The sequence below is a fragment of the Cololabis saira genome, chromosome 3 (genome assembly GCF_033807715.1).
Source record: "Cololabis saira isolate AMF1-May2022 chromosome 3, fColSai1.1, whole genome shotgun sequence".
NCBI lineage: Eukaryota > Metazoa > Chordata > Actinopteri > Beloniformes > Belonidae > Cololabis > Cololabis saira.
The window spans coordinates 8,616,235-8,641,977 of NC_084589.1; the positions used below are offsets into that span (position 1 = coordinate 8,616,235).

General features: G+C 42.4%; 3 protein-coding genes across 3 annotated transcripts in view; 1 reads left to right on the top strand and 2 right to left on the bottom strand.

Annotated features, from left to right (window-relative positions):
• Positions 1–1,848: 1,848 nt before the first annotated feature.
• LOC133440860 (2-iminobutanoate/2-iminopropanoate deaminase-like) lies at positions 1,849–7,851 on the bottom strand. The gene is made up of 6 exons (XM_061718188.1): positions 7,732–7,851; positions 5,042–5,147; positions 3,988–4,042; positions 3,823–3,891; positions 2,040–2,095; positions 1,849–1,947 (listed from the first exon to the last, which is right to left on the bottom strand). The coding sequence occupies exons 1-6, from the start codon at positions 7,794–7,796 to the stop codon at positions 1,888–1,890; spliced, it is 411 nt and encodes a 136-aa protein (XP_061574172.1). The 5' UTR covers positions 7,797–7,851; the 3' UTR covers positions 1,849–1,887.
• Positions 7,852–8,404: 553 nt separating this feature from the next.
• pop1 (POP1 homolog, ribonuclease P/MRP subunit) lies at positions 8,405–21,694 on the top strand. Its single transcript, XM_061715775.1, has 15 exons — positions 8,405–8,534; positions 9,577–9,672; positions 10,202–10,377; positions 10,516–10,773; positions 10,863–10,950; positions 11,860–12,038; positions 12,119–12,393; positions 12,507–12,600; positions 12,702–12,810; positions 13,549–13,668; positions 16,215–16,336; positions 16,437–16,628; positions 18,469–18,623; positions 19,169–19,399; positions 21,032–21,694. Exons 1-15 carry the CDS (start codon positions 8,411–8,413, stop codon positions 21,669–21,671), a joined length of 2,859 nt encoding a protein of 952 aa, XP_061571759.1. The 5' UTR covers positions 8,405–8,410; the 3' UTR covers positions 21,672–21,694.
• Positions 21,695–22,761: 1,067 nt separating this feature from the next.
• LOC133425100 (NIPA-like protein 2) overlaps positions 22,762–25,743 on the bottom strand; it is a 38,018-nt gene continuing 35,036 nt past the window's right edge. The window contains exons 9-11 of the mRNA XM_061715783.1: positions 23,617–23,680; positions 23,433–23,530; positions 22,762–23,296 (exon numbers count right to left, since the gene is read on the bottom strand). Coding sequence (XP_061571767.1) covers positions 23,190–23,296; positions 23,433–23,530; positions 23,617–23,680 — 269 coding nt within the window. The 3' untranslated portion in view covers positions 22,762–23,189. The remainder of the gene's footprint in view (positions 23,297–23,432; positions 23,531–23,616; positions 23,681–25,743) is intronic.

A 25,743-nucleotide genomic window follows, 5' to 3' on the forward strand; every position in this document is an offset into this window, starting at 1 on the left:
GTCTGTAGCACCAAAGGCCAGCAGGTTTTTGATCAAAGCCAAACCGTTTTTAACGTGAACCAGAGTAAGATCAGGGGGCGTTTCGTTGAAACGCAGATGTGGAGATGAGCAGCCTCCTGCGGCACGTGTTGAGCCGTCCTTCATGAGCACTTTAAGTGTTAGGTTATTGCAAAACGAGATGAGGAAATATTATCTGTCATGAACTCACGGTGCTACTGTCATCTAATCCACTTAAAACCACATCATGGAATATAAACCATACTGTCTCTGCAGAACCTCTGAGGCTGCGCACGCGCACACACACACACAGAGGAAGAGTCAGAATAGCATCACATTCATCATTATGTTTATGTAATAATTGCTCGGGGGTCATGTTCTTTGTCTCTGGAAAGCGCTTAGAGACAACATTTGTTGTATTAGATGCTATACGAATAAAATTGAATTGAATCCTTAAAGCGACACTACGTAACTTTTCCACCTTAATATAATATTTCCAGAGTCATTCTGATGGTACATCAACTTCCAACAGGTTTAATGACACCTCTGTCATGGTCTGAGGGGGTCTGTATCACCTTCACTGGCACTATGTAACTTTGAGGAGCATGGTAGGAACCCTGCCACACTAAAAAACTACACATCGTTACAGCTTTGACTGCTTTACGGCATACGTCACTTCCCCCTCCTTCCCGATTCGCAGTCGAGACGAAAATGGGCGGGGCGTGGAGCTCAGAGCTCCTCAGAAGCTGGTAACCCGTTGCTGCGTTGTGGCTGCAGCAGCTCCACACACAACAGACGTGGGGAAAATCTGCGCTGCGATTAACCCCAGTCTTCAGATAAAACTAGTTTGTTGAGGAAAAAATATTAACTATTTGTAGCTGAGGAAAAAAATAATCTCACGAGGAAAACAAAAATATTGCTCACGCCTCAGAGCCTCTTCAACATAATATAGCAGTCAAAAAAAAGAAAAGAGAAGTAAGAGGGATACAAAACATGTACTGTATGTTGTACTATTATACTAATTTATTGAAACACATGGCGAGTCAAACATTTACCAAAGCAGCTGCCAAACACTCCTAAACAAGGTAGCCTAAGACGTGGGTTGTGCAGAACTGCGGCAGTAAATCCTACTAAAGAGTGCAGCTCCGACGAGGAGCTCCATTCTTTAGTAAGGATTTCATATGGATCCAGACCGTTAATAATCTATAATCTATAATCTATAATAATTTTCTCCATATACTGCTCCCTGGCTTCCTTGTTTAAGGTATCCCGGTAAATTCCAGTTCCTTTCCAGCAGTTTAACATCTTTTTTTTGCGTTCCGTCTGTTCACTTGGTGAAACAGAAAAGTCCGTCCCGTCTTCATTCACTATCAAAACAAATGCATGCGACGGGACAGGATCTTTCCGGCAGTACGCCCTGGTGCTCATGGGAAACGTAGTGTTCTTTCTGGTAAAGCACTACCGCTTTTGTCCAAAGGAGCCGCCAAACTCAGAAAAGCTGAAAGTTACATTGCGCTGCTTTAAGGTAAATACTGAGAATGTAATTTTGGTGCAATCACTGTGTTTCTGAATGCATGTTTCTATAAGCATTCATCAGTAAGGTGAGAGGGTGCAGCTGACGGCAGGATCTGAAAGTGTAATTTAAGCCACCTAATAAGGCTGGGTATTTAACAGCAAGTGCGAGTGAAACGTGAGCGGCAGCAGTTGCACATGCAGCCACGTCTCCAAGCAGAGGTCATCAATGTTAATGAGAGGTGAAAGTGCTCTGGTCCTGACCAGTGCTCATCTTTCCGCTGAGCTGCTGACTGACAACACCTTGGCCTTATACCAAAACAAGACAATACAACTAAACTCTGTGACTCTGCTGCTTTTATTGTTTGATGAATGTGGTTAAGACGCATCAGTCAGAGGGCCCAAGACTGCAACCGCTTCGATCTCCACCAGTCCACCCTGGAGACACACAGCACATAAAGGTTTTCATTTTGGACAAAAATCATTTGAGAAACAGTCGAAAAAAGCAGAAGGTTTCTTCGAGCACTCACTTTGGGAAGAGCAGCAACCTGGTAAGCAGCTCTGGCGGGGAAGTTGGTGCTGAAAACTGCAGAGAGAGAAATAGCAGCCCGGTTAGGTCACGTGCACAAACATGTTTCATTTCTGTCCAGCTTTTCTCCGTGCGGGTCACACAGTGGATCATAGTGACCTGGCACAGGTTTCACTCTGGACGTGCTTCCTCACACAACCCTCCCATTCATCCAGGACCAGGACTACGGGGGCTGGGACTCACTGGTCTCCCACAGTCACAGTTATTAGACATTTGTGCATTAGTTTTATGTGACAACCTGGCAACCTCAACTAAAAATCAGACACTGGTTTAACTGAGTTTTTCCTGTATGATTTGAATTTTTAAAGTTCAAGAACAAGAACTTTATGATCAACTCTTATATAACTTTTTTTTTCCCATCATTCATTAAAATCACAAAAAAAAAAAATAAGAGCAGAGATCTGGATAGTGACGAATGTGCTAAATGAATGAGAAATACTGTTTGTGTTTCCTACTAAAATCTTCAACTGCAAAAGAAGCTGTTATCTAATCAAACATCCAGCTGGGAAAGCTTTTTACTACATGTAGGCTTTTGAATTTAAAACATCAGGTTTACAATTTACTGGTTATACATTTGAAACAAGTCTAAAAAGTCAAATATTCTACAGTTTCTTTGTTTTTATGCAATCTCGTGACTTAATTTGTCACAAAAACACTGATTTATGAATCCAAACATTCAAACTAACATGACTGGACAGTGAAAGAGCCGACGGCGGAACATGAAATGCTCCTATTATAGGATGCTGCTTGATAGACACGTCTGATCTTTCCTTGTGTAAGTGGTTAACTTGCAGCATCGCCACCTTTACCGACTGATAAACTGCGGGGAGTCTTGTATACCGACATCGTGACACTCATCTTCCCTGACGGCAAAAGTCTAATCAGCATGAATCAATGAATAGGAATGAGGCGGTGAGGACATTGCCTGCATGTGGATTTTTGTTTATCTATCTTTTATATCTACAAATCCGCCCATGGTGGAAGATATCCTGACATATATGGGTGTATATTAAATGGTAGCTCATTTTTATTCATAATTATTCTAAAGAATCCTGCTGAACATCGGGAGAAGTGGCATCTTTTCCCTTTTTTCCCCCCTTTCACCTTCCCTCCCTCTCTCCAGGAGCATTAATGGATTTAATGATTATTAGAAATGTCAACAGCACTTGAGTGACAATTAGATTAATGGGGGTTTTATGTTCACCTGTGGAGCGCAGGTGTGCTACATCGCCTAGCCTTTAGATAAAGCTTCATTCATTGGCAGAGGCCGCTCAGATTTCACTCTACCGAGTAACTCAGCAAATGTCTTTTGTCACTGTGTTTCTGAATGCTCGTGTCACACGTCGTCTTGCCATATCAGATATATCTGATGACAAATTCAGAGATAAAGTTTATCCCAAGAATGTAGCTGATACAAACGGAGCATCTTTGGCTGATGAATTCATACAAACACAATCACAGTGAAAGCACAGATGCATAAAGAGTAAAGAAAGTTAACTGAGTAACAAGTGAGATATGTACAAAAGACAGATCCGTGCAGGTTCTGAGAACATACCATCCCATGCAAATGAAAAGGTGCATGCATGCGTGAGCAGTCATGACACGTCATCTCTTTGGAAAGCGGGCCGGTTGTCCAGCCTGTGCTGACATCTAGTGGCTAACTTTGTATTACGAGCTGGAAATGAGTCTGGACTCTGCTGATTTACGATTGAGACGCTACTCACACTGCTTGTAGACATCATTGACACTGGTGAAGTCATTCATGTCAGCGAGGAGCACTGTGGTTTTGACAACTGCAGGGAATAAAGCAGAATACATGAATGTTGCTCAACAAATTTGTCTACATAAATAAAATAATAAAAACAACTTCTGAATGAGGTTTTTCTCACCATTCTGGTAACCGGCCTCAGCAGCTTTAAGTATTTCACCCATATTAACAAGAGCCTGAGAAAATAATTATCATCATTTTAACACTTTATTAGTCTTATTGAGCACTCAAAAAGTACTTTACACTCCAAGCCACAGTCATCCCTTCACACACATCCATAGTCTACAGAGATTTTCACCTATTTTGAATGAGTGTTTTTTTTTCCTTTCATACACACAATCACACGCCTGCTCTGCTTCCTCACCCAAATACATACAGGTACAAATGTTGGCACTCTAATTGATCGTACAGACTAAGATACTGGACTGTCTCAGAAAATTTGAATATTGTGATAAAGTTCTTTATTTTCTGTGATGCAATTAAAAAAACAAAAATGTCATACATTCTGGATTCATTACAAATCAACTGAAATATTGCAAGCCTTTTATTATTGTAATATTGCTGATTATGGCTTACAGTTTAAGATTAAGATTCCCAGAATATTCTAATTTTTTGAGATAGGATATTTGAGTTTTCTTAAGCTGTAAGCCATAATCAGCAATATTAAAATAATAAAAGGCTTGCAATATTTCAGTTGATTTGTAATTAATCCAGAATGTATGACATTTTTGCATTACAGAAAATAAAGGACTTTATCAGCATATTCTAATTTTCTGAGACAGTCCTGTATGTGTGAGATCAGTCATGCATTAACTCTGTGGCTTGAAAATATGGGTACGAAACACTAAAACTCCCAAAGAAAACCGGACCTTGCCATTTCATTTTGTATGATAGTTTGTTGCAGGTCCAGACCAGAGTTCAGTCATGCAGCTTCATCATGGCTTTGCTGCCTCAGAGGTGAGATGATCAAGGTGAGAATACGCTAAAAATGCTCTAGTATTACTTTGTCTAATGTTTTACATCCCGGCTGGTAAATCTGACAGCTAGTGAGTGTTGTCTTCCTTATAGGACATATCTGAGTCGTTGTATATGAACCAAAGCATGCAGAGATTTCACCATAATGTTACAAAGTGTGTGTGACAGGTTCATTCATGTGATGAGTGATGAGTGGCCACCTGTCTGGTCTGGGCTTGAACGCCACCGTCCACCAGCTGTCCTGTGGCAGGATCCATCCCCAGCTGTCCTGACACGTACATGGTCCGGTCCACCACCACCGCCTGGCTGAGAGACGCACACACCAGAACGTCACAAATAACCCCTTCAAGCCTTGTTTCTAGCTCATATCAGTTCAGTCTGGTCATACTTTTCTGTGTATTAAGCTGCTGCAGAAAACTAAGTAAATCCAGACATTTTTATAGTTACTGAAATATACACATATATGTATTAGGGCTGGGCGATATATCGAGATTTTAATATATATCGATATATTTTCAAATGCGATATGGTACGAGACAATATCGTGTTTATCGATTTTTTTTTGTAGGATTTTGATATAGCTTATTTTGTAACAAATTGACTTGAATGTTTTATTTGAGATTTGCACAAATGTTTTGTTATTTGCACAACTGTCAACCTCAGTGGAAAAGTTTGCCTGTTACTGTCTACATTGTATTTTATTCAAGAAGCATTTTTATTCTATATATGCAGGCAGTTTATTTTTATTTCATTTGTTTTATACATTTTGATATTGTGCAGACCTCTGTTAATAAAGGAACCTGTGTGACATTTGGCACAAGGCTTTGTTAAAACTGACAGTTTTTTTAAGGGGTTGCCTCAGAAAAAAATGAAGCTAACAGAGATGCTATGCTATAATGCTTGACAGAAAAAATATCGATATATATCGAGTATCGCCATTCAGCTAGAAAATATCGAGATATGACTTTTGGTCCATATCGCGCAGCCCTAATATGTGTGTGTGTGTGTGTGTGTATATATATATATATATATATATATATATATATACATACACATACTATACATACATGCACATATATACATATAAGTATCATACTGTTTTTGATCAATATTATCATAAGACTCAGAAAACTGGGTGGATATAAAGTGTAATTATTGGAATATCGGAGAAGGGGGTAGGATTTTTCAGACAAGTTAAACAGGATTTATGTGTTATGTGTATTGTTATGCGTTTGCATGTGTGTATGTATGTATGGATAGGTGTATGCACATTGAGTATAGATGTTTTTATTTAGTGTAAATTTGGTTAAAATAGATTCACTTATGAAAAATGTATGCTTAACTCTGTAAATGTTTTAATATAATTGTATACATCTGCAAAACCCAATAGAAAAAGTTGAAAAAAAAAATAGATTCACTTATTTATATAAACTTATTTACTAGGGATTCTATATGTTCAAAATGTGTGTACCGGTATGTGTATATATAGATATGTATATTCATACTAGTGTTAACGTTGTTATGCTCTGTACAAAGGTTTTGACATGTCTGGAATGAATCAATAAATAAATAAAAAAAAAAAATCATTGAAAAAATGGGCCAAAGCTCCGTTTCACACTCTTGCAGGTCCCGGTTATCATGTTATCTGAGCCTGGCTCAGGTTTAACAGCTGCCTCTGAACAAAGACACTTGAGACTAAAGTGGAGATGTCTGCCATAAAGCACAGGTCAACATTTGTCAGGCAGAACTGTCAAGCGTCGTTGGGGAACGGTGGGTGATTTGCACTTCATTCACATCTACAGGCCCTGGACAGCTTGCAGTTGTCCAAGGCCTGTAGCCTGTAGTGATCGTGAACGCCTCTGTATAACAACATGATCTGGAGTCTAATGTGAGGCCATGTGTCCAGCACAGCTGGTCTAAAGCTCGGCTGAAACTGAGCCACGCAAGAGGACAAGGATCCCAAGATTGTCGAAATCTATCACAGAATGGCTGAAAAACAAACAAAGGGTAAACTAGGTCGCGCACATCCAATAGCTCAACAGGTGCTGGTCTCAAAGCAGAGATCCAGGAAACAACAAGAGAGGAGACCACACACTTATGCTCCCTAGTGCAGATTTATTTAGCACATCATTGATGTGCTAAATAAATCTGCACTAGGGAGCAAAAGTTTGCGGTCTCCTCTCTTGTTTTTTTTCCTGAAAAACAAACAAACAAAAGAAACAAAGTATTGCAATGGTCAAAGTCAAAGTACAGAATTCAAAATAAATTCTTCTCGTGACCTTGAGAGAGCTGTTCTTAAACTAAAGTCTGCAAAACTCAGTGAACTGAGTTGGAAAGAAGAGTGTCCACATGGTTTCCATCATGATGTGAGAGACAGCAGAACATTCTCATTTCAATTATGTTGGAAAAGATGTTCCCCCAGTTTACCAACCCATGGATCAATAACTTGCTGTATTTTGCCACAGACATTTAACTGTTGCTGTATTTCGTTTTAATTTTGCTAAAATAAATAATGAAACAGTGAAACATTTTGATTTGGTTCATGTGTGGTTGTATTTATATTTTAAGATCGCTTTACAACTGTTCTGCACACTTAGACCTTCCAGCACAATAATGAGCTGCTGTTGTTAATAATTCATCTGCAGTCACAGAGTAAAGTGCAAAATCCAAAAACGTGCACAATCCAAAATCGTGCAGTTCGGTCCTGAGATAGACAAAACTATTCTAGTTGTGTTTCTAAGACTGTATTTATAACATGCATGATTAGAAACGTTACAAACTAAACATTGGTTAGATTGCCAGCTACAGTGTGAGCAACTTAGACACGCTGCCTGAGCAGCTGCTGCGTCAGCTCTGAAGTTTATCATCGATTCATCCAAACCTTTCTCACCTGTAAGGGCCGATAGCACCAGGAGCTTTAGTTGTGCTGACAATTCTCCTGACGAGTGTTGCCATTTTACTCAGATTTGTACAAATTCACGAGAGAAAATAAGAGAATGAGTGAGTGCAGAAAGCAGAGAGCTGCAGGGCGAGCAGATGACACGGGGACGGGTTTACCGTAAACGACGGGATAGACGCGCAACTCAGACTCGCCCTGCTATGGTTAGGGTCTCAATACGAGTAGAATGTACATAAACATTGTATGCTCATTTTTACAAAAATAAAAATACTTAAAATAGGTTATTATAGGAAAAAATGTGTCCAGAGTGTGATATTTTATTTCCTGTTGCGCGGATACAACACACTTTAAACAGCGTATAAACCCGGAAGCAAACACCGACCAGCACAAGGGACTCACATGTTTCTGACTGAAACCGTGAAGCCTGAGGATCAAAGTATCTGAGTAACCTACGCGTCCTGGGCGAGATAGAGGTAACTATGTTATAAATTAAACCCATTTACCTACGGTGTGGGCATCAATCTGTGTTTGGTTGTTAAGTATTGTGTATGTAGGGCAGCGTGGCTCAGCAGGCTAACGCTCACTCATGCTGCAGTTTTTCTGAGCCTGTCTCCTCTGTCTCCTCTTTCTCTGTCTCCTCTGTCTCCTCTGTGTGTGTCTCCTGCAGAACATGTCTGCGGCAAAAGTCAAAATGCGGGAGAAGAAGTTGAAGCACCAGCCGGCCAGTGTTCAGTATGGAGCTCCTGTCAACGAGGGGGGCAGCTCCCGGAACGGAGGATCCTCAGCACACCCAGGTAACCTGCACCATGCACCCCCCCGGTACCATGCAGACCCATCACAGGCCCTGCAGACCCCCGGTACCCTGCAGACCCCCGGTACCCTGCAGACCCCCGGTACCCTGCAGACCCCCGGTACCCTGCAGACCCCCGGTACCATGCTCACCCCCCCAGTACCCTGCAGACCCCCATCACAGGCCCTGCAGCTGATCACAGTCTAGTTGGGGGGGTTACATCACTACAGCACGAGTCCCAGTCAGCTTCTAGATCACTTTTTCCCTTTAATTTTCCATATTAGGGTCCAAAGTATGTAGAACTTGATCTAAACAGTTTTCAGACATGGGGTTACTGTGTGTTTGATACCTTTTGGCAAATTAGGTTAAACACTAGTGAGCAGGAAATGCAACATCACATGAACAAGAAATCTATCAGGCAGTTGCAGCTGATCCAGAACGAGCCGCCAGAGTCCTTACAAACACCAGGAAACTGGACCATATTACACCGGTCATGAAATCACTACACTGGCTTCCAGTGAGTCAAAGGATAGAGTTTAAAATCTTACTGCTGGTCTACAAAGACTTGAATGGTCTTGGACCAAAATCCATGCTGGATCTGTTAGTTCCTATGAAGCTCCCAGACCCCTGAGGTTCATCTGGATCTGGTTTGTTGTGGTTCCAGAACCAGAACAAGCAAGGTTCAGCAGCGTTCAGTTATTCTGCTCCTCACCGGTGGAACAAACTTCCTGTAGACCTGAGGTCTGCTCCAACTGTAGATCCTTTAAATCAGGCCTAAAAACATTACCGTTTACTGAAGCGTACTCTTAAATTAAACTTACCTGCTGTATTCTACTGCCCTTATTTTTAACAACTTGTGCTTTTTATTCTTTTCTTATCATTTTATTTATTATTTTACCTCTTCTCATAATTGTATTTACTGTACAATTATGTCTTGCTGCTTTTAATGTCGATGTAAAGCACCTTGAATCACCTTGTGTTGAATTGTGCTATATAAATAAACTTGCCCTGCCTAATGACTTCTTTTTTTTGGGGTCTTTTCTCAGAGAGGCTGAACAAACCCCCTCACAGGGGTGGATGGGTGCGTGGACATCACAACGATGGTGGCGGTTATGCAAGAGAGATGCCCAAGCAGATCACTGGTAAATACACCGTCTTACTCCTGCAAACTGAACTGAGGTGCTCAGTCAAATCATTTTTAATCTTCCCTTATGTGGACATTGTTCCGTGCTATTGTTGCACTGCGGTAGCATCTCAGCTTTGTGTGGTAAACGTATGCATCCATCCTGCTCGCCTTGTGGTGACCCTGAACAGCAAATCATGACGCCAGTTGGTGCAACAAAGTCATTGTTTCCAAACACTGACAGTTTTTCCATCTACATTAAACTGAAAAAGTTGATCAAAGTTGGTCATCAACACGCTTCTGTTCTTGAGGGTAGACTTCAGTGGAGTGATGTGGACGCCCGGCATGACCGTAACAGAAATGTAGCCTTTTAGTCACTGCTGTCAACCACTTTCTCTGACGTTCTTCAAGTAAACGCAAGAGTTCAGTTGAAGATGTAGAGTTACAGGATGGAAGAAACCAATTGAGATGTTGCTTAAAATGCTGCATCGACTCGATATCAACAGTGTTTAAAGTTCAGTCTGTCCAACTCTCTCCTCCGTACCCAGCTGTAGCTTTTGCCAAGGCCAGGGCTGCGGAGGTGAAAGCCATGTTGAAAGCCGTAACCAAGACAACGGCAAGCAGCCATCTGAATACAGCTCTACCCAAACACATGAGGAGACGGGCTATGAGCCACAACACCAAGCGGCTCCCCTGCAGACTGAGAGACATGGCCAACAGACTGGTAACTCCAAAACAAGATTTACATTCAACATGTTAATGTCTCATTTGACACGTTCTTGCACCACGCAACGGCTCTGCTTCTCTGACTGAAGCAAAGATGCTCAAGATGCTCACTGACAGCCTTTATCTGCTCCCCCAGCGGGAGAGGACCCTCCAGACCGGCCCGCAGAAGAAACAACCAGCAAAGAACAAGAGCCGCAAGGCTCGCCGGCGCCACGGGAACCTGCTGCTGGAGTTTAACCGTCGCCAGCGGAAGAACATCTGGCTGGAGACGCACATCTGGCACGCCAAGCGCTTCCACATGGTTAAGAAGTGGGGTTACTGTCTCGGGGAGAGGCCCACATACAAGTGCTACAGGCCCTGCTACAGAGCCATGAGCAGCCACGCCCTGCTGCAGGTAACCACACGGAGATAAGGTGTGTTTTGTTTACTGAACGTGAGGGAATGTTGCTGCTTAGACGATGATCCTGACTGTTGGGTCCTCAGGACCTGTCTTACCTCTGCTGCATAGAGCTGCTGGGAGAGGAGGACGAGCTGCTGGCCGCGCTGGCGCAAATCACCAGCAAGGAGGCAGGTGAGTGCAAATACTAGGGCTGGGGATCGGTTCAAATGTCAATCGATTTGATTCAGATTCTTAAGATTCAGAATCTATTAAGATTCGATTTGATTCCGATATTGATTTGGGTTAGTGTTATTAAAACAGTTTTTTAAGCTGTTGCATGAATTATATAACTGTAGCTCTGCAAAATATTACTACTAGTACTATATTGAGATTCAACAGCAAGTATTGCAGCTAATGATGCTGTAAGGACCAATCAGCTCCCAGAATGCTGATAGAACTGCTTTCAGAAACATCGTGGGTCAGAATTACCAAACAGATCCAGGGAGGAAACAGAGACGCATGAAATCAGTTTTATTTTTTCCCACATTCGGTTTTTTATTTGTTCCATTTTCGGTCTATTTTGGTTTTTCATTTTTGAGAATTTGGTTTCTAGCGTTTTTTGCAAATGTAACTCCAAGACAGTATATAAAGTAATGAAATATAGACAATTTATGCAATTATAACTGAACACTTTAATGTTTTCATACCTTTAAACATATTTAAAGGCAAAAACATGGCACCAGTTATTCTCGTGTCCAACAAAACATTCCTTTTTTGGGGAATAAACAAAAAAATAACGTTGTAATGTAATGATGAAAAAAAATAATACATAAATAAATTAAAAAAAAAATCCCCCCCCCCAAAAAAATCGATCTCTCGATCTTTAGACATATGAATCGATTTTTAGGAATTAATATGAGAATCGATTTAGAATTGGGAAATCGTTTTTTTTTTTTTTTTTTGGTTTTTTTTTCCTCCCCAACACAGGCCTAGCAAATACGTTGTTTTTTTTTTCTTCAAAAACACTCTACTTGTTCTTCTCAGCTCTGGTTGTCTAAGATTTGCTTCATTTGTGGATTTTGTTTATTTTATTTTGTTTAGGACCTTCCTTTGCTGCAGCCGTGTGTCTGTCCGGCTGCAGGCAGGGCAGCGTTGTCGTGTACCGAGCAGGACGGTACCCCTCCCAACCACTGGGCCCCGTCACGTTCCTCTGGAGACCCCGAGCGCAGGGATCCAGTCTCAGGCAGCTGTGGATCTGGGCCCACCCTACTCTTAAGCAGGTAAGACTGGGTGCTTTGATACGTTAAGCAGATGTGATCATTAGAAGTCTGTAATTCCAGATGCTTGGCCCTCTCTTCAGGATCTGCTCCCGGAGTTACAAAGCGTGTGCCAGTGCTCCGAGGCGGTTGCGCCCCCAGTTGCACCAGTGGTCACAGCTGCAGGTGAAAATCCCACATTACAGCCGGAGGAGAAGCCCGAAAACAAACATGAAGCCAAATTGGCACCTAGAAACAAGAGGAAACGGAGCTGTAAGGAAGCCGGCGGACCTCCTGCAAAGAAGATCCTGGGAGATGGAACCAGGTTACCTGGCACCCCGGTTACCTGGAGGTCCAACTCAACTGGAATAGTTATAAAGTCAGTAAAGTTTGACATGGATGCAAGCTCAGTAATCATTTCTAAATTGGTAATGTTTCCTGCAAATGATGGTAGTAATTGTTCTATTTCTCTCATTTATCTTTCTGCTGCAGTGACCTGACTATGGAGATCGTCCGCTACCGCCTGATCGGACCACAGTCCCACTCCGTGCTGGCAGAGACTCTGGAAGCAGCTACAGACTGGGATGTAAGCACTTAGGGGTTTTGAGCCTGAGGCAGCGTTTTAAAAACTGCATTTCACTCACTCAATAACTGGAAGGATATATTTTTCTTTGTTTCCTTTTTAAGGATGTGAACAAGTCCCAGCCATCCCCGCTCTGGTGGCCCGAACACTGCAAAGATGAGACCAAGATGGATCTGCACAAACAACAAGCAGAAATCTTTAACTTGCTCAAAGGTGCGTCTCCTGTCTTATCTTTTTAACTCTTGTGTAGGGCTGGGGATCGACTCAAATGTCAAGAATCGATTCAGAATCGATTATCAAGATTTGATTTGATTCGATTCCGATATTGATTTGGGTTAGTGTTATTAAAACTGTTTTTTGAGCTGTTTCATGAATGATATGACTGTAGTTCTGCAACATATTAATACTAGTATGATATTGAGATTCAACAGCAAGTATTGCACCTAATGATGCTGTAAGGACCAATCAGCTCCCAGAATGCTGATAGAACTGCTTTCAGAAACATCGTGGGCCATAATTATTAAACAGATCCAGGGAGGAAACGGAGACGGATTAAATCAGTTTTATTTTTTCCCACATTCCATTTTTTATTTGTTCCATTTTCGGTCTATTTTGGTTTTAAATTTTTGAGCATTTGGTTTTTAGCATTTTTTTCAAATGTAACCCCAAGACAGTATATAAAGTAATGAAATATAGACAATTTATGCAATTATAACACTTTAATGTTTTTCATACCTTTAAACATATTTAAAGGCAAAAACATGGCACCAGTTATTCTGGTGTCCAACAAAACATTCCTTTTTTGGGGATAAACAAAAAAATAACCAAAAGTTGTAATGATGAAAAAAAAAAATACATAAATAAATAAAAGAAGAAAAAAAACAACACAGGCCTACTCTTGTGTTGCCAGCATGACTGCCCCTTTACGCTTGTTTGTGTCCTTTTGTTCAGGCATTTATTCCACCGGAGAGCTTCCTGCAGGCATAGTGCTGGGCCTGACCGTGGACGACCCCAGACTGTCTTTACCAACGAAGGTGGTTAAAGCTTTGCCCTGTGTAGACCAGGCCCAAGGTAAAACCTGACCTTCTTGAAAGTTGGGACGAAGGGGGAGCTGGTGTGACGTACTCTGCACTGATTATCCCCGCGTTCATGCAAACACATAAACAGCAGCTGATAACAGAACCAGTGTGCTGGCTCTGGTCCCGGGGATGTTTTAGCGAGTACGTCTCTGGTTCTGTGCTCCAGGGGGCCTCTGCCTTGCCATGCAGATGTTCCAGGTTCGAATCCTGGCAGGACCCTGTACTCCAAACATCCTCGGTGACCAACAGCAGCTCGTCTGCTGGTTGAGGGCAAATACGGGAAAGCTGAAGTCCGTCTTCTCTCTTTTCCTTATTTACCATCAATCCTGATGTACCCACCTCATCTGGTTTATAAAAACACCAGGCCAAGAAAAATGTGGTCAAGTCCAACAATGAAGACATTTAGGGCCAATCCCAATACACCCCCTACTTTCTACCACTAGCCCTAAAAATAAGTAGGGCCCTTGTAATGTTCCCTAGGGATTGGGACACCACTTGCTACGTCACTGCGTGGTTTACGTTCGGGTACGTAAGCGACTGCGTAGTTACGTTTGCACAAACGTCACACCATATCAGGAAGCCCAGAGTTAAAAGCTGTTTTAATTTCAGCTGTAGCGCTGTTAATATGCCACTTTATTAAGTTTTAATATTTATTTTATTTATATTTATTTATTTAATTTCAGGCTTAAAAGTAACCGTTAAGATCCCCAACCTGGGCTCAGTTTATCCAAATTTTCAAAGAAATTTGATCCAATGTTTTCGGGGAATATCTAGAGCCGCCGGCTCGGGAGCTGATTTATGGTTCCTTGTTACACGAACGCAGAGCCTACGGCGTAGGTTACGCGGCGACGCACTGCGCGTCGCCGCGTAACCTACGCCGTAGGCTCTGTGTTGGTGTAACACGGAACCATAAATCAGCCTTTATTCTTGCGAGATCTGAAAAAACGAGCAAGCGAGTGATTATGTACATTCACTGAGTGAATATTATGAAAGTAAAATATATATATTTCTCGCTAGAAATGTAATCAAAACCCATTTTTATGCAGAAACTAACTCAAAATATTGATTTTATTCACAAAAAAATAAATGTCCGCCATGTTTTTTCGTTTGATTCAGTCTGCAAATGATGACGTAAAGCATTCTGGGTAATTTCTCTAGCCCTCGGTCAGCTAGTGTGCATCTGAAAACCCTTGCTGTGAAGGGCTAGATTGATGCCCCCTAGCCCTCGATATGCTACCTCCCCCTAGCGCAAAATTTAGGGGTAGTGCTGTAAAGTAGGGTAGAGGGGGATTGGGACTGGGGCTTTCACACATCCCTTTGTAAAGAGTGGTGCAGAAGAGCATCATTCCATCACTCTGCCCTAATAGGCCTCAAGCGTGTTACATTTCAGCGTGCATGGCGATGCAGTAGTTGTATTACTGCCTCACCACAAGAATGTTGTCGTTTTGAAAGTTCTGGCCAGCTGCGTGTTGTTCCCATGTTCTGTCTGAGCCACTTTTCTCTAGACGTAAACATGCATGTCAGGTTTATTGACAGGGTTGGGTGAGTGTGCATCTGCCCTCATGGTCCTGAGTGAATGAAGCCGTAGAGGATGGAAGGATTGATGGACACTGGCATGCGTACTCGTCATTTGTTTTGGTGCTGTGAATCGGGCTTTACAAGCGATTGAAGTGTAAATCTGCGTAACTATTCTCTCCTCCACCAGCCTCTTGTACCAAACTGTCAGGGGGGACACGCTAGTTCTTTCCCAGAATAACAAATGCCAGTAAAAATAGTTTTATTAAACATAAAACTGGGACGAGTGGACGGTTTGGACCTTTTCTGGCGTGAAAAGCTGCATTTTATTAGATAGTTTATGTAACAACCATCAGCAGCAGTAAGTGTCAGAATAAAGGCTCGTACTTAAAATTACAATGGATATCCTGCAATCAGGAAAGTTTTTCCATGAGAGGGTCGGTGGATCGATCCTCAGCCTCGCCATGGTTAGAAGTGTCCTCTCATAGATATTACTCCCTGATCTGCTGATCAGGGTCCGGCTGCAGGAACAAACTGACTACAGTGTGAAATCTCCCTGTGGACGGAGTTAAAAATAACAGTTTAATGTAGAGAGGGAGCTAATTTGCTCAGAAAGTCAGGTCCTCTCAGATATTCTGACTAATAAGCCTGTTAGACTATTAAATCATAATATTTTCTGAGAACTATCATTTCACTCTTGCATCCAGATAATATCTTAATAACTTGTCTCTTTTTAAAGAGCTCAGTTATGACATGAATAGAAGCAATTTACTGAAGCAATACTCAAACACCACTGGATTATTAAATACTCCAGGTTTCAAATGACTAGATCCCTGTGTAAAACACTAATGAGGACCTCATCTTTACCGTGTTATATCTGGGACTTTTGTGCTAGAAAAAAGTCTGTTATTACAGAAAGTATCCTCTACAGAGGTGATGATGATGCCGGTAATTTAACTGTCCTCTCCTGGTGTTAGTTTAAGCGTTGATGCGGTTTGGGTTCACACATGTGTGTTTGTTCAGAGGGGGAGGAGGAGCGGAGGAGAGAGCTGATGCTGCGAGGAGTGCCGGGGAGCTGCTGTCAGAGTTTCCTGTGGGACCAGTCTGTACGTGACAACGTCACCGACAACAGGATCTCCGAGCAGGTCATTTTTAATTACTTACCCTCAGAAATGTGGTGCAGTAATAATATTTCCTCATGTCTGGATGTTGCCCCCACATGACGTGGCGTTTTCCTGCTTGAAGGAGCTGAACCGTATGAGGGGGGAGCTGCTGGTGCCGGGGTCCCGGCTACAGCCCACCCCCCCGCAGGGCCGGGTCCCCATCCTGCTGGTCCATCAGCCGGGCAAGCAGGTGGGGACGGAGATGAGCTCCTGGGGGGCTGGATGGGACCTGCTGCTTCCTAAAGGCTGGGGCATGGCCTTCTGGGTCCCACTGGTAGGTACATGCTAGGACTGTCCCACAGAATTCATGCTATCATCTTCTTTTTACTTGTAAAAAATGTATATTTCTGATGGGGCTAGGCGATTTTGGACAAAAATAAAATCCCGATTTTTTTTTTTTTTTTTTTTTTTTTTTCCTCTCTCTGAAAACCCGATTTTCGACTTCGATTTTTTTTTTTTTTTTTTTGGTAAAACTACAAAAGACAATGGAATAAATTGTTTCAAATATTTTATCTTTATTTTTAAAGAAAAATAGCAAACAAATTTCCCTATTGGGAATGAAGTGCAATTGAAAGATACTGTAAATCCTCCTTGAGTTTAGTAAAGTGACAACATTTACAATTTTCTTGACCAAACAAAGATGACTAGACGAGCTCTGTCTGTAATGCAGCCAGCTGCAAAAAAGGAAAATCAATTTTCCAATTTACCTTTTTTTTTTTTTTTTTAACATAGTCTTGATTAATAAATCCGATTTAGATTTAAAATTGATTAATCACACAGCCCTAATTTCTGACTTGTTTTGAAGCAGTTTGGTTTTATTCACAGAAGCACAGCGATATTGTGGCTGTACACTTTGAGGCTGAGTTGGGGATGCTGTAAACGGCTACACTGAGACAGATGGAGGGGGCTGTCACATCCCAGTTTGTTTACTCCGCTCAAAATCACTTGATGAGTTTGAAAAGTCAAATTATGCCTGCGTGCGTCATTTCAAACCGAGCAAAAACGTCCTCTTCACTTACTGGCCAGATGTGTCTGAACAAAAATGACAAACTGAAGCACAGCTACAGTTAGAGAGCAGCGTTTTGATGCACTAAAATCACACGATAAAAGCTGACGGGAGGCTGTGTGGACTGAGATGTAGCTCTGTTATTATCCAGCAGAAAAGGGTGTCCATATTTTTACTGTTTTCACACGAGAGGTAGATTTAGACTGAGACCACGTCTCAGACCCCTGAAACAGCTGCCTCTGTTCTTCCAAGAGGACTGACTGGACCGGTTTCTGTTTCACTGCAGACAAACTGAGGTCAATTAATCCAAAGTCCTGATTGTTGAAAATATTGTCTGGAAATAATTTTGTATTTAGTTAAAACGAGCCATGTAGACATTTGTTAGTAATTTGATTTGAGATGGTTTTCCTCTGACTTTATGAAAGCAACGGCTTGTTTTGTATTTCGGGGACTTTAGCTACTTAAATCTAGTGAGTCGTGTGTAAAACAACAGTTTCTCAGAAATGCATCCTGTTGTTGGTTGCAGCTGTGATCCACCTCAGTTGATCTCTTTAGACTTCACGTTAACAGTGTTATTACGTCTCAAGCCTTTTGTTGACACCAGATAACCTAAATATGTGCATAATTATCATTTAAGTGTGGCATGACCTGCTGAATGTCGAGGGTTAAATTTCCCCACACTGGTCCTGATGATGCCTCCCTCAGACGATATCATCTGCTCTCATATTGATTAATTGACAAAAATGAAAGAGCTCATGTCAAAACGCCTTTAACAGTTTTATAAAACTATGAAAATAGCCAGATATGTAGTTTCAAGTGTACTGATGCCTGCATCTGTCATGTTAACCTTGTTAAAGAGCGTGAGATCTGGATTTGTATCGATGTTCATGAACGGCCTTCAGTCTGTGTTTTAGGAAAAGACAACGATTCATTTAACCACGTTGAGGGCTAAAAAACAGCCAAATATGTTTTCCATGTGTCTGTGTTTGAGTCATTTTATTTGAGCTGTTGACAAGTTCCTTGAAAATGAAAGACAGACTCTCAGGTCTGCCACGTTTTGATCCATTTCTTTCTCTCTGCCTCACCCCCCCCTCTCCTCCTCCTCCAGGTGTACCGAGGAGTTCGCATCGCTGGCCTCAACATGAGTCTGAAACACTCTCAAAATAAAGCTGCTCCCCACTTTCCCCAAGATTACCCAGACTGCCCTGGAGGCGTTCGATTCCAGGAGGAGCAGGAGGTCCAGCTCCTGGACAAATTCAAAAGGTCAGCCGGGGAACCGTGAGCCGGAGAGGAACCGAAACAGCAACGTTGTTTATGATTACTACTGTCAGATACCGAATAACCAAACTCAGCTGGAACATCTCGTGCTGCCAAAGTTTTTTATTATTTTGTAACTTTATTCTGGTGTGTAACTAATATGTCAGCCTGCAGCTAGACAAGAACCTTAATATTCCCACAATGTAGAAGTCTGTTCTGCTGATGGATGTGTTTCTCTAACATATTAAAATCCTCCAAATACTTTAAGGGCAAATGTTTCAGTTAACACAGAGGAGATAATAAGTCGTATTGGAATGAATAATGCATTTTCAAGGTCTGTTATGGTATGATTGGACGGTCACCTGCAAGGAGAAGAGGATATTTACTAAAATAAGAGCTTCAGTAAGTGGGGAGGTTGTCAGCAGATTAGAGGTTTGGACAGTGGACGCTCTCCAAAGCTCTGACCTCACTTAATTTCCATAATGTGAGTCTTTCTCAGTATGCAGATGAGATGTTTAGCCAAGGGTGTGACCTTCTAACCTTTTCCACAGGCGTCCGCCTGCCAAGAGGACCAATTACGTTAAACATGGCTGTCTGGCTCCTTTCCGTTGCCCTTGGCAACAGCTAGCAGAGGAGTGGGAGCTCCTTGTAAGGGAAAGAGGAGAGGAAGGGAAAGGAGATGGGAGGACCGGCAGCACGACGGAGACGGGTGTCGTGATGGAGATGACGTCTCTGCAGGATCCCACCGTACCCACGACTCCGAGCCGCTTCACCGTGCTGAGGTACGCGTTCTCGTCTGATCCAGAAAACAAACACACACCGCCCTGACGGCTTTCTTCCCTTCAGACATTTCATATTCCACCCTTTTTTAAATCACAGCTCTAACTTCGTGAATGCAGGTGACTTTTAAAGGTCCCTTGAGCCGGGTGAGCACCGGTGTGGGGGCCTTGGGCTGAAATCATCTTTTAAGCTGAGATGCAGACACAGGTTTTCCCTCTCTACCTCCCTTTATCATGTCTCTACCTCCATTTATCATGTCTCTACCTCCCTTTATCATGTCTCTACCTCCCTCTATCATGTCTCTGAGAATACCCAGAGTTCATCTACCTGAAATTGCTGTGAAACATCAGCAGGGTAGTGGAGGGGAAGAGCTGCATCTGTCCACGGAGCTGCCTTATTAGCTTTTACAGATGTTAATGACTTTTTTTTTTTTCACATTTTCCCCATCATTTGCTCCCTAAATTTGTTTTCAGAATCAGGAATTAAAATGCTGTTCACTGGAGCTCGTCTCTCCGGGTAACTGAAGTAGTAAATGAGTTTTCCTGTTTAGTATCACCCACCTGTCTTAAAGGAGAGAAATGAGACTCTCTAGCGCCACCCTTCACCACGACGGCCGTTGGGGGTACTGCAGCCAACAGTGAAGCCGGCACGGGAGAACGGGGAGAACGTGCATGCAGCGTCATGTGACGTCACATCCGCAGCCCAGCGCGGGAAATTCCGGTCACAATTGCAGCACATTTTGCAGCACACAGCCTGTTCAAGGCAACGGAGAGATACACTAGAGCAGTGCTTCTCAATCCTGGTCCTCGAGTACCACTGTCCTGCATGTTTTAGATGTTTCCCTGCACCAACACACCTGATTCTAATTAAAGGTCCTAATTAGCTTGTCACCAAGGTCTGCACAGTTCTGTTGATGACACAGGTACTTTTATCACGGTGTGCTGAAGCAGGGTAGCATCTAAAACATGCAGGACAGTGGTACTCGAGGACCAGGATTGAGAAACACTTCACTAGAGGAATCATTCTTTTTGGTTTGGAACGCTTCATCTGACATTATTACTAGAAAACTTAAAACGTATACGCATTTTTTTTTTTTTCATAAATCCTGCCTCAAGCTCCTTTTTTAAAGGGGACCTATTTTAAACAGGTCTTGAATGTCTTAAAAACAAGCTTTTGATTGTTTTTGCTAAATAAATTATAAATTTAGCCTCTGAGTCATGTCTTTATCTTCCCATTCTCTAACCTCATTATCTATGCAGGATTCTGAGTGGGCGGGGCTATGATAATGAGGCTCTGTGCTGATTGGCTGCCTGAATGACGCGATACACCGTTACGAAAAAATGGCAGAAGCTCCAGCCGGCGGAGTTAGTTGTGGGCGTGGTTTCACGCATCGGAGGCCAACCGATGTAAATCGCATTTTCGTACGACAGGAGCAGAATCTTATTGGCTCGTAGATCCACATCACACTGGACGGCTCATCCGGGCGGCTGTACAGACACTGCAGAATTTGGTTGCTTTCCTCCTTCTCTGAGTTGTCAGGCTGAGGGGAGACCACTTTATATATGTTAAAGCAAGAAAAAACCTGTTTTTCATAATAGGTCCCCTTTTAAATGAATGCTTGTTCTCTTTTCCAGGAATAGGAAGTCTCTGAGACTCCTCTCCGGTTGGTGCAAACCCACGACATCCAAAGGTCAGAGGTCATGCCGCTCGGGGGCGGTGCCGCCTCTCGACCGTTCAGCTGCGTCGTCCTTCCTCTCCTCCCACGGGATGAGTCTGGTATGGGTGCGTCTCTCGCTGCTGTCCAAGGGCAGCCCGGAGCTCCACGCCATGCTGTGCGTGCCGGCTGCAGAGGACCTGAAGCTGCTCGCCAAGAACCAGGCGGCCTGCGGCCCCCAGGAGCCCCCACACAGAGACCACTTTAAAAGCAGGATGAAACACAGGAAGAAAGGCTCCAAGAAGGCTGCCACAACCTCTGAACTCCCCTCCGACTCGGTCACATCAGAAGAGCCTAAATCCTCCCTGGACCTGGTGCTGGGGCTGTGGCCGGACCCTCTGCCCAGTCTGAGCGCTCACTGCTCCCGCGTGACGCTCGGCTGGGTCACCCAGGGGGACTTCTCCCTGTCTGCAGGCTGTGGGGAGGCCCTGGGGTTCGTAAGTGTTGCAGGTCTCGTCAATACCCTCCTCAACCAACCGGTGGAACACCGAGGAAAGCTGCTGCTGCGTAACCCGGCCTCCCTGCACTACCGCTACACTAAGGTCAACGTCGAGGTGTGAATCACCATAAACTGAGACTAAAGTTTTCAGTTATTGGAAAAAGTAAATGCAAAGACTTCCAAAATGCAGAAGAATGACATTTTAGTGAATTATGAGTTACTGGATCATTCTCAGTGCTTTCAGGCTGGACTCCTGGCTTTGCTCAGTGAAATGCACGGAGCATGACTGAAAGCTAACTGGCAGCGTTGTAGACAGTATTTTTATTTGAGTAAATTATACACCAGTAGGACGGGCCTAACGGTTTCAGCTCCACGGAGCTGCTTGTGTTTGCAGTTTTGTTTTCATACCAGTGCCTTTGTCAGAGCGAGGCTCCATGAAGGGAAAGCTGACGGGTCTCCAAACCTCGGGGGTCGTATCTTTATTTTAATGTTGGTTCCACAAGGAATAACATTGACTTATTTTACACACCGTGACTGATTTTTAGATTTAAAAATACTGAGCTTGAGTGTTTACTTGCATGATATTCTATTCTAAGAACTAAAAGTATTTGGATGGACTCAGAAATGTATCAAATTTTTTGTCTAAAGGCCAATTTAAGAGGTTTTTGTTTGACATAAGCAGGTGAGGAACAAATGTGTGGACGGTAACAGTTTCACTTCTCTTAAGAGTTTAACCTGAACATCTTAAACTTTTCTCGTAGGTACACTGGCATGAGCAGTGGTTCCCACATGTCCTGTAATGTGTGGGTGGCAGATAAGAGTTTTGTTGCCTGGCAACACGATTTGGTAGCGGTTCAGTCAAGTATGCGATCTGAGGTTTATCTGAGGTGAAGATGGGCGGTCAGGCGGTGCACTCGTGCTTTTTTAAGCGAGGTGCGCTGCACCTTTTTGGAGATGGAGCTCAGCGATGGGAGGTGGTGCATTTAAACAAAACTGTCAAGTTATCTCCGAACATTTTAAAGCAACTTGAAGGAAAAGAAAATGGACCTGCCATGTTGAATCAGGTGAATTCACATGACATCTACACATGTACAGGAGTGCATGTTCATCGGATCACCCCCCCCACAACCACCACCATTAGAGGGCAGTAGTGCATTTACTATGACACATGATGTGATGCTGTTGAAGCGTAACACTCGTCCACACACAGAAACCCACCAACACCCGTTTATTCATCTGAAACACAATCGTGTTCAACTGAAATGCAATCTGTCACCTTGTGGTCTCACTTCTGTTCAAAAATAAAAGCCTCTGCTTAGTGAAGCGTGTGTTGTTTTTCATCTTAGGGTTTTAATCTCATTTTGGAGTCAGTTTTTCATTCATCAGGTACACCAACATTGACTGCTGAAAGTAATGCAGAAAGATGAGCACATTTGTTTTTTCAAGAATACAGAGCTTCTCGCCACTTTGGAGAGCAAACCCTAACAACGTGATGACTGATAGCAGCGGTTGGCTGGCAACGGCTCTGGCTGATTCTTATTATTTCACTCTATAAACAGATATTTTGTTGAACACCAGGAAGAGACGCAGGCACCGAACAATTTCACCAGAATAGCAGTCCCGACAGATGGAGCCGGGCCTATGAGTCGTCTGTTTGGCCAGATCTGTTGCACATGAGTTTGGCTGCCAGTGATCCGTATGTTTGAGTCCTCGCCTCCGGCTGCACTTTGTCTGTGTGTCTTCTTCCTGTGGACGTGGACAGCTCATTAGACAGACCCTGCTGCTCAGGGGCTGCAGACATTTGCAGTCAGATGAGGCCAGGATTAAGTGCCCCTGCACTCATTCTGCCATCTGTGGAGAAATGCTGAAGACACAAACTTACCAGGAACCTTGCCCATTTCAATAAAGTTGCGATCCTGCTGCTTTATCTTTGGCCTGTTTCGAGCTATCAGGAAAACTCCAATAAAGGACAGAAGACAGCTGGAAAAGAATTTTAAAAAGAGTTTGAAGACCAACCGACTGAAATAAATGAAATATTTAGGTTTGTAGTTGTGGCTGTTACTTACCCAAACAAGAACATACAAATGTTCAGTAAAGCCAGGCCTTCAAACTCCTGGTAAAATATTATCCCTGCAAAATTAAAAAGCATTTTACTCCCGACAGGAACAAAACACATCTGGTACTTTCTTTGTAGTTTGACACATCTGTGAGCAGAACGTGACGAGTAGGCCTGTGTTGAAAAAAATCGATTTCCCAATTCTAAATCGATTCTCATTAATTCCTAAAAATCAATTTATATGTCTAAAGATCGATTATTTTTATTTATTTATTTTTTTTTCATCATTACATTACAACTTTTGGTTATTTTTTTGTTTATCCCCAAAAAAGGAATGTTTTGTTGGACACGAGAATAACTGGTGCCATGTTTTTGCCTTTAAATATGTTTAAAGGTATGAAAACATTAAAGTGTTAGGTTATAATTGCATAAATTGTCTATATTTCATTACTTTATATACTGTCTTGGGGTTACATTTGCAAAAAAAATGCTAAAAACCAAATGCTCAAAAATTAAAAACCAAAATAGACCGAAAATGAACCAAAAAAACAGAATGTGGGAAAAAATAAAACCGATTTCATCTGTCTCTGTTTCCTCCCTGGATCTGTTTGGTAATTCTGACCCACATGATGTTTCTGAAAGCAGTTCTATCAGCATTCTGGGAGCTGATTGGTCCTTACAGCATCATTAGCTGCAATACTTGCTGTTTATCTCAATATAATACTAGTATTAATATGTTGCAGAACTACAGTCATATAATTCATGCAACAGCTCAAAAAACAGTTTTAATAACACTAACCCAAATCAATATCGGAATCGAATCGAATCGAATCTTGATAATCGATTCTGAATCTTAAGAATCGGAATCGAATTGATTCTTGACATTTGAATCGATCCCCAGCGCTAGTGACGAGGAAAGCTTTTCATCTTCACCTGCAGGACGCAGGTTTCACAGACGAGGAGCAGGGGAACCACAGCTCATTATCGTAATGAGAACGCCCTTAAAAATATTTTCCCGTGGATTTGTTCAACACGGCTCTGGTTGGCACACAACGGCTGATATAGTCGCTTTTCTGCTTTTTACCTTTAAAGAAATGTGACCTCTGTCACCATCATCCGGGTAAAACCAAAAACAATAATTTTCTTCATTGTGGAACGAAACTAATCTTAAAAGGAATAAAATCCACCCACGGGTGTTCTCACACCACTCGTATAATACTCCAGCAATTTGTTGCTCAGTGAAGTCAATTGTGGGTTACCTGTGTGGGTGGACCGAGCAGTAGTAGCACCGAGAGCTTTGTCAGAAAAGGTAAACTCCAAATGCCACGTATCTGGTGGCTCTGGCTCTCCTGTGAGTTTATCTGGAAAAAGCAGCTCTTTTGTTCGACGTTCACCCAAAGCTGATGTTTATTCTTGATACAACATTTGCCTCCATTTCTGAGGCAACCCCCGGAACGGGTTCACGTCATATCAGAGGATGAGAGATCTCAGCAAAGTGAGGTCTCACGGTGCTCAGAAAGAAAGAGTGCAAATAGTGACGAAGCATTTTATCGAAGGAAACCTCTGAAATAAACTGCCTGAGAAATCTCTTGCTATAAATACTTTTGCTTTTGCTGAACAAGGACTCATGAATGTTTCACACATGCAGGTGTGAATCACCAGCTCAACTAGCTGTAGCGTGTGTGTGTGTGTGTGTGTGTGTGATGATTTCAGCTAAAGCAGAAAGTTTTGCAGCAGCACATTAGAAATGATGTCGTTGGATGAAGCTGAACCCTCATACAACTTTCTAGGAGTAAGTCGTCTGTACTTGTCAACAAATGAAAAGACCACCTGATGTATGTAATATTTAAAATGTAATAGTAAGAAAATATCCAGACTTTCTTCTTGTGGCATTCAGACTGCAGGTTCGTTTTTTAAATGTATCCAATAAAAAAAACACTTTCGTGCTTCATTACAGCTAAAATGAGAGAAGAAACCATTTCAAACACATTTACATTTTCTGTAATTATTAACCCTTTAATGCCTGACATGAGAGAAAATCCAGTTGTGTTTATTAAAGTGTTTAGTGTTTATTAAAGGGGACCTATTATGGCATCTAATACCTATTTTAAACAGGCTTTGAATGTCTTAAAAAACA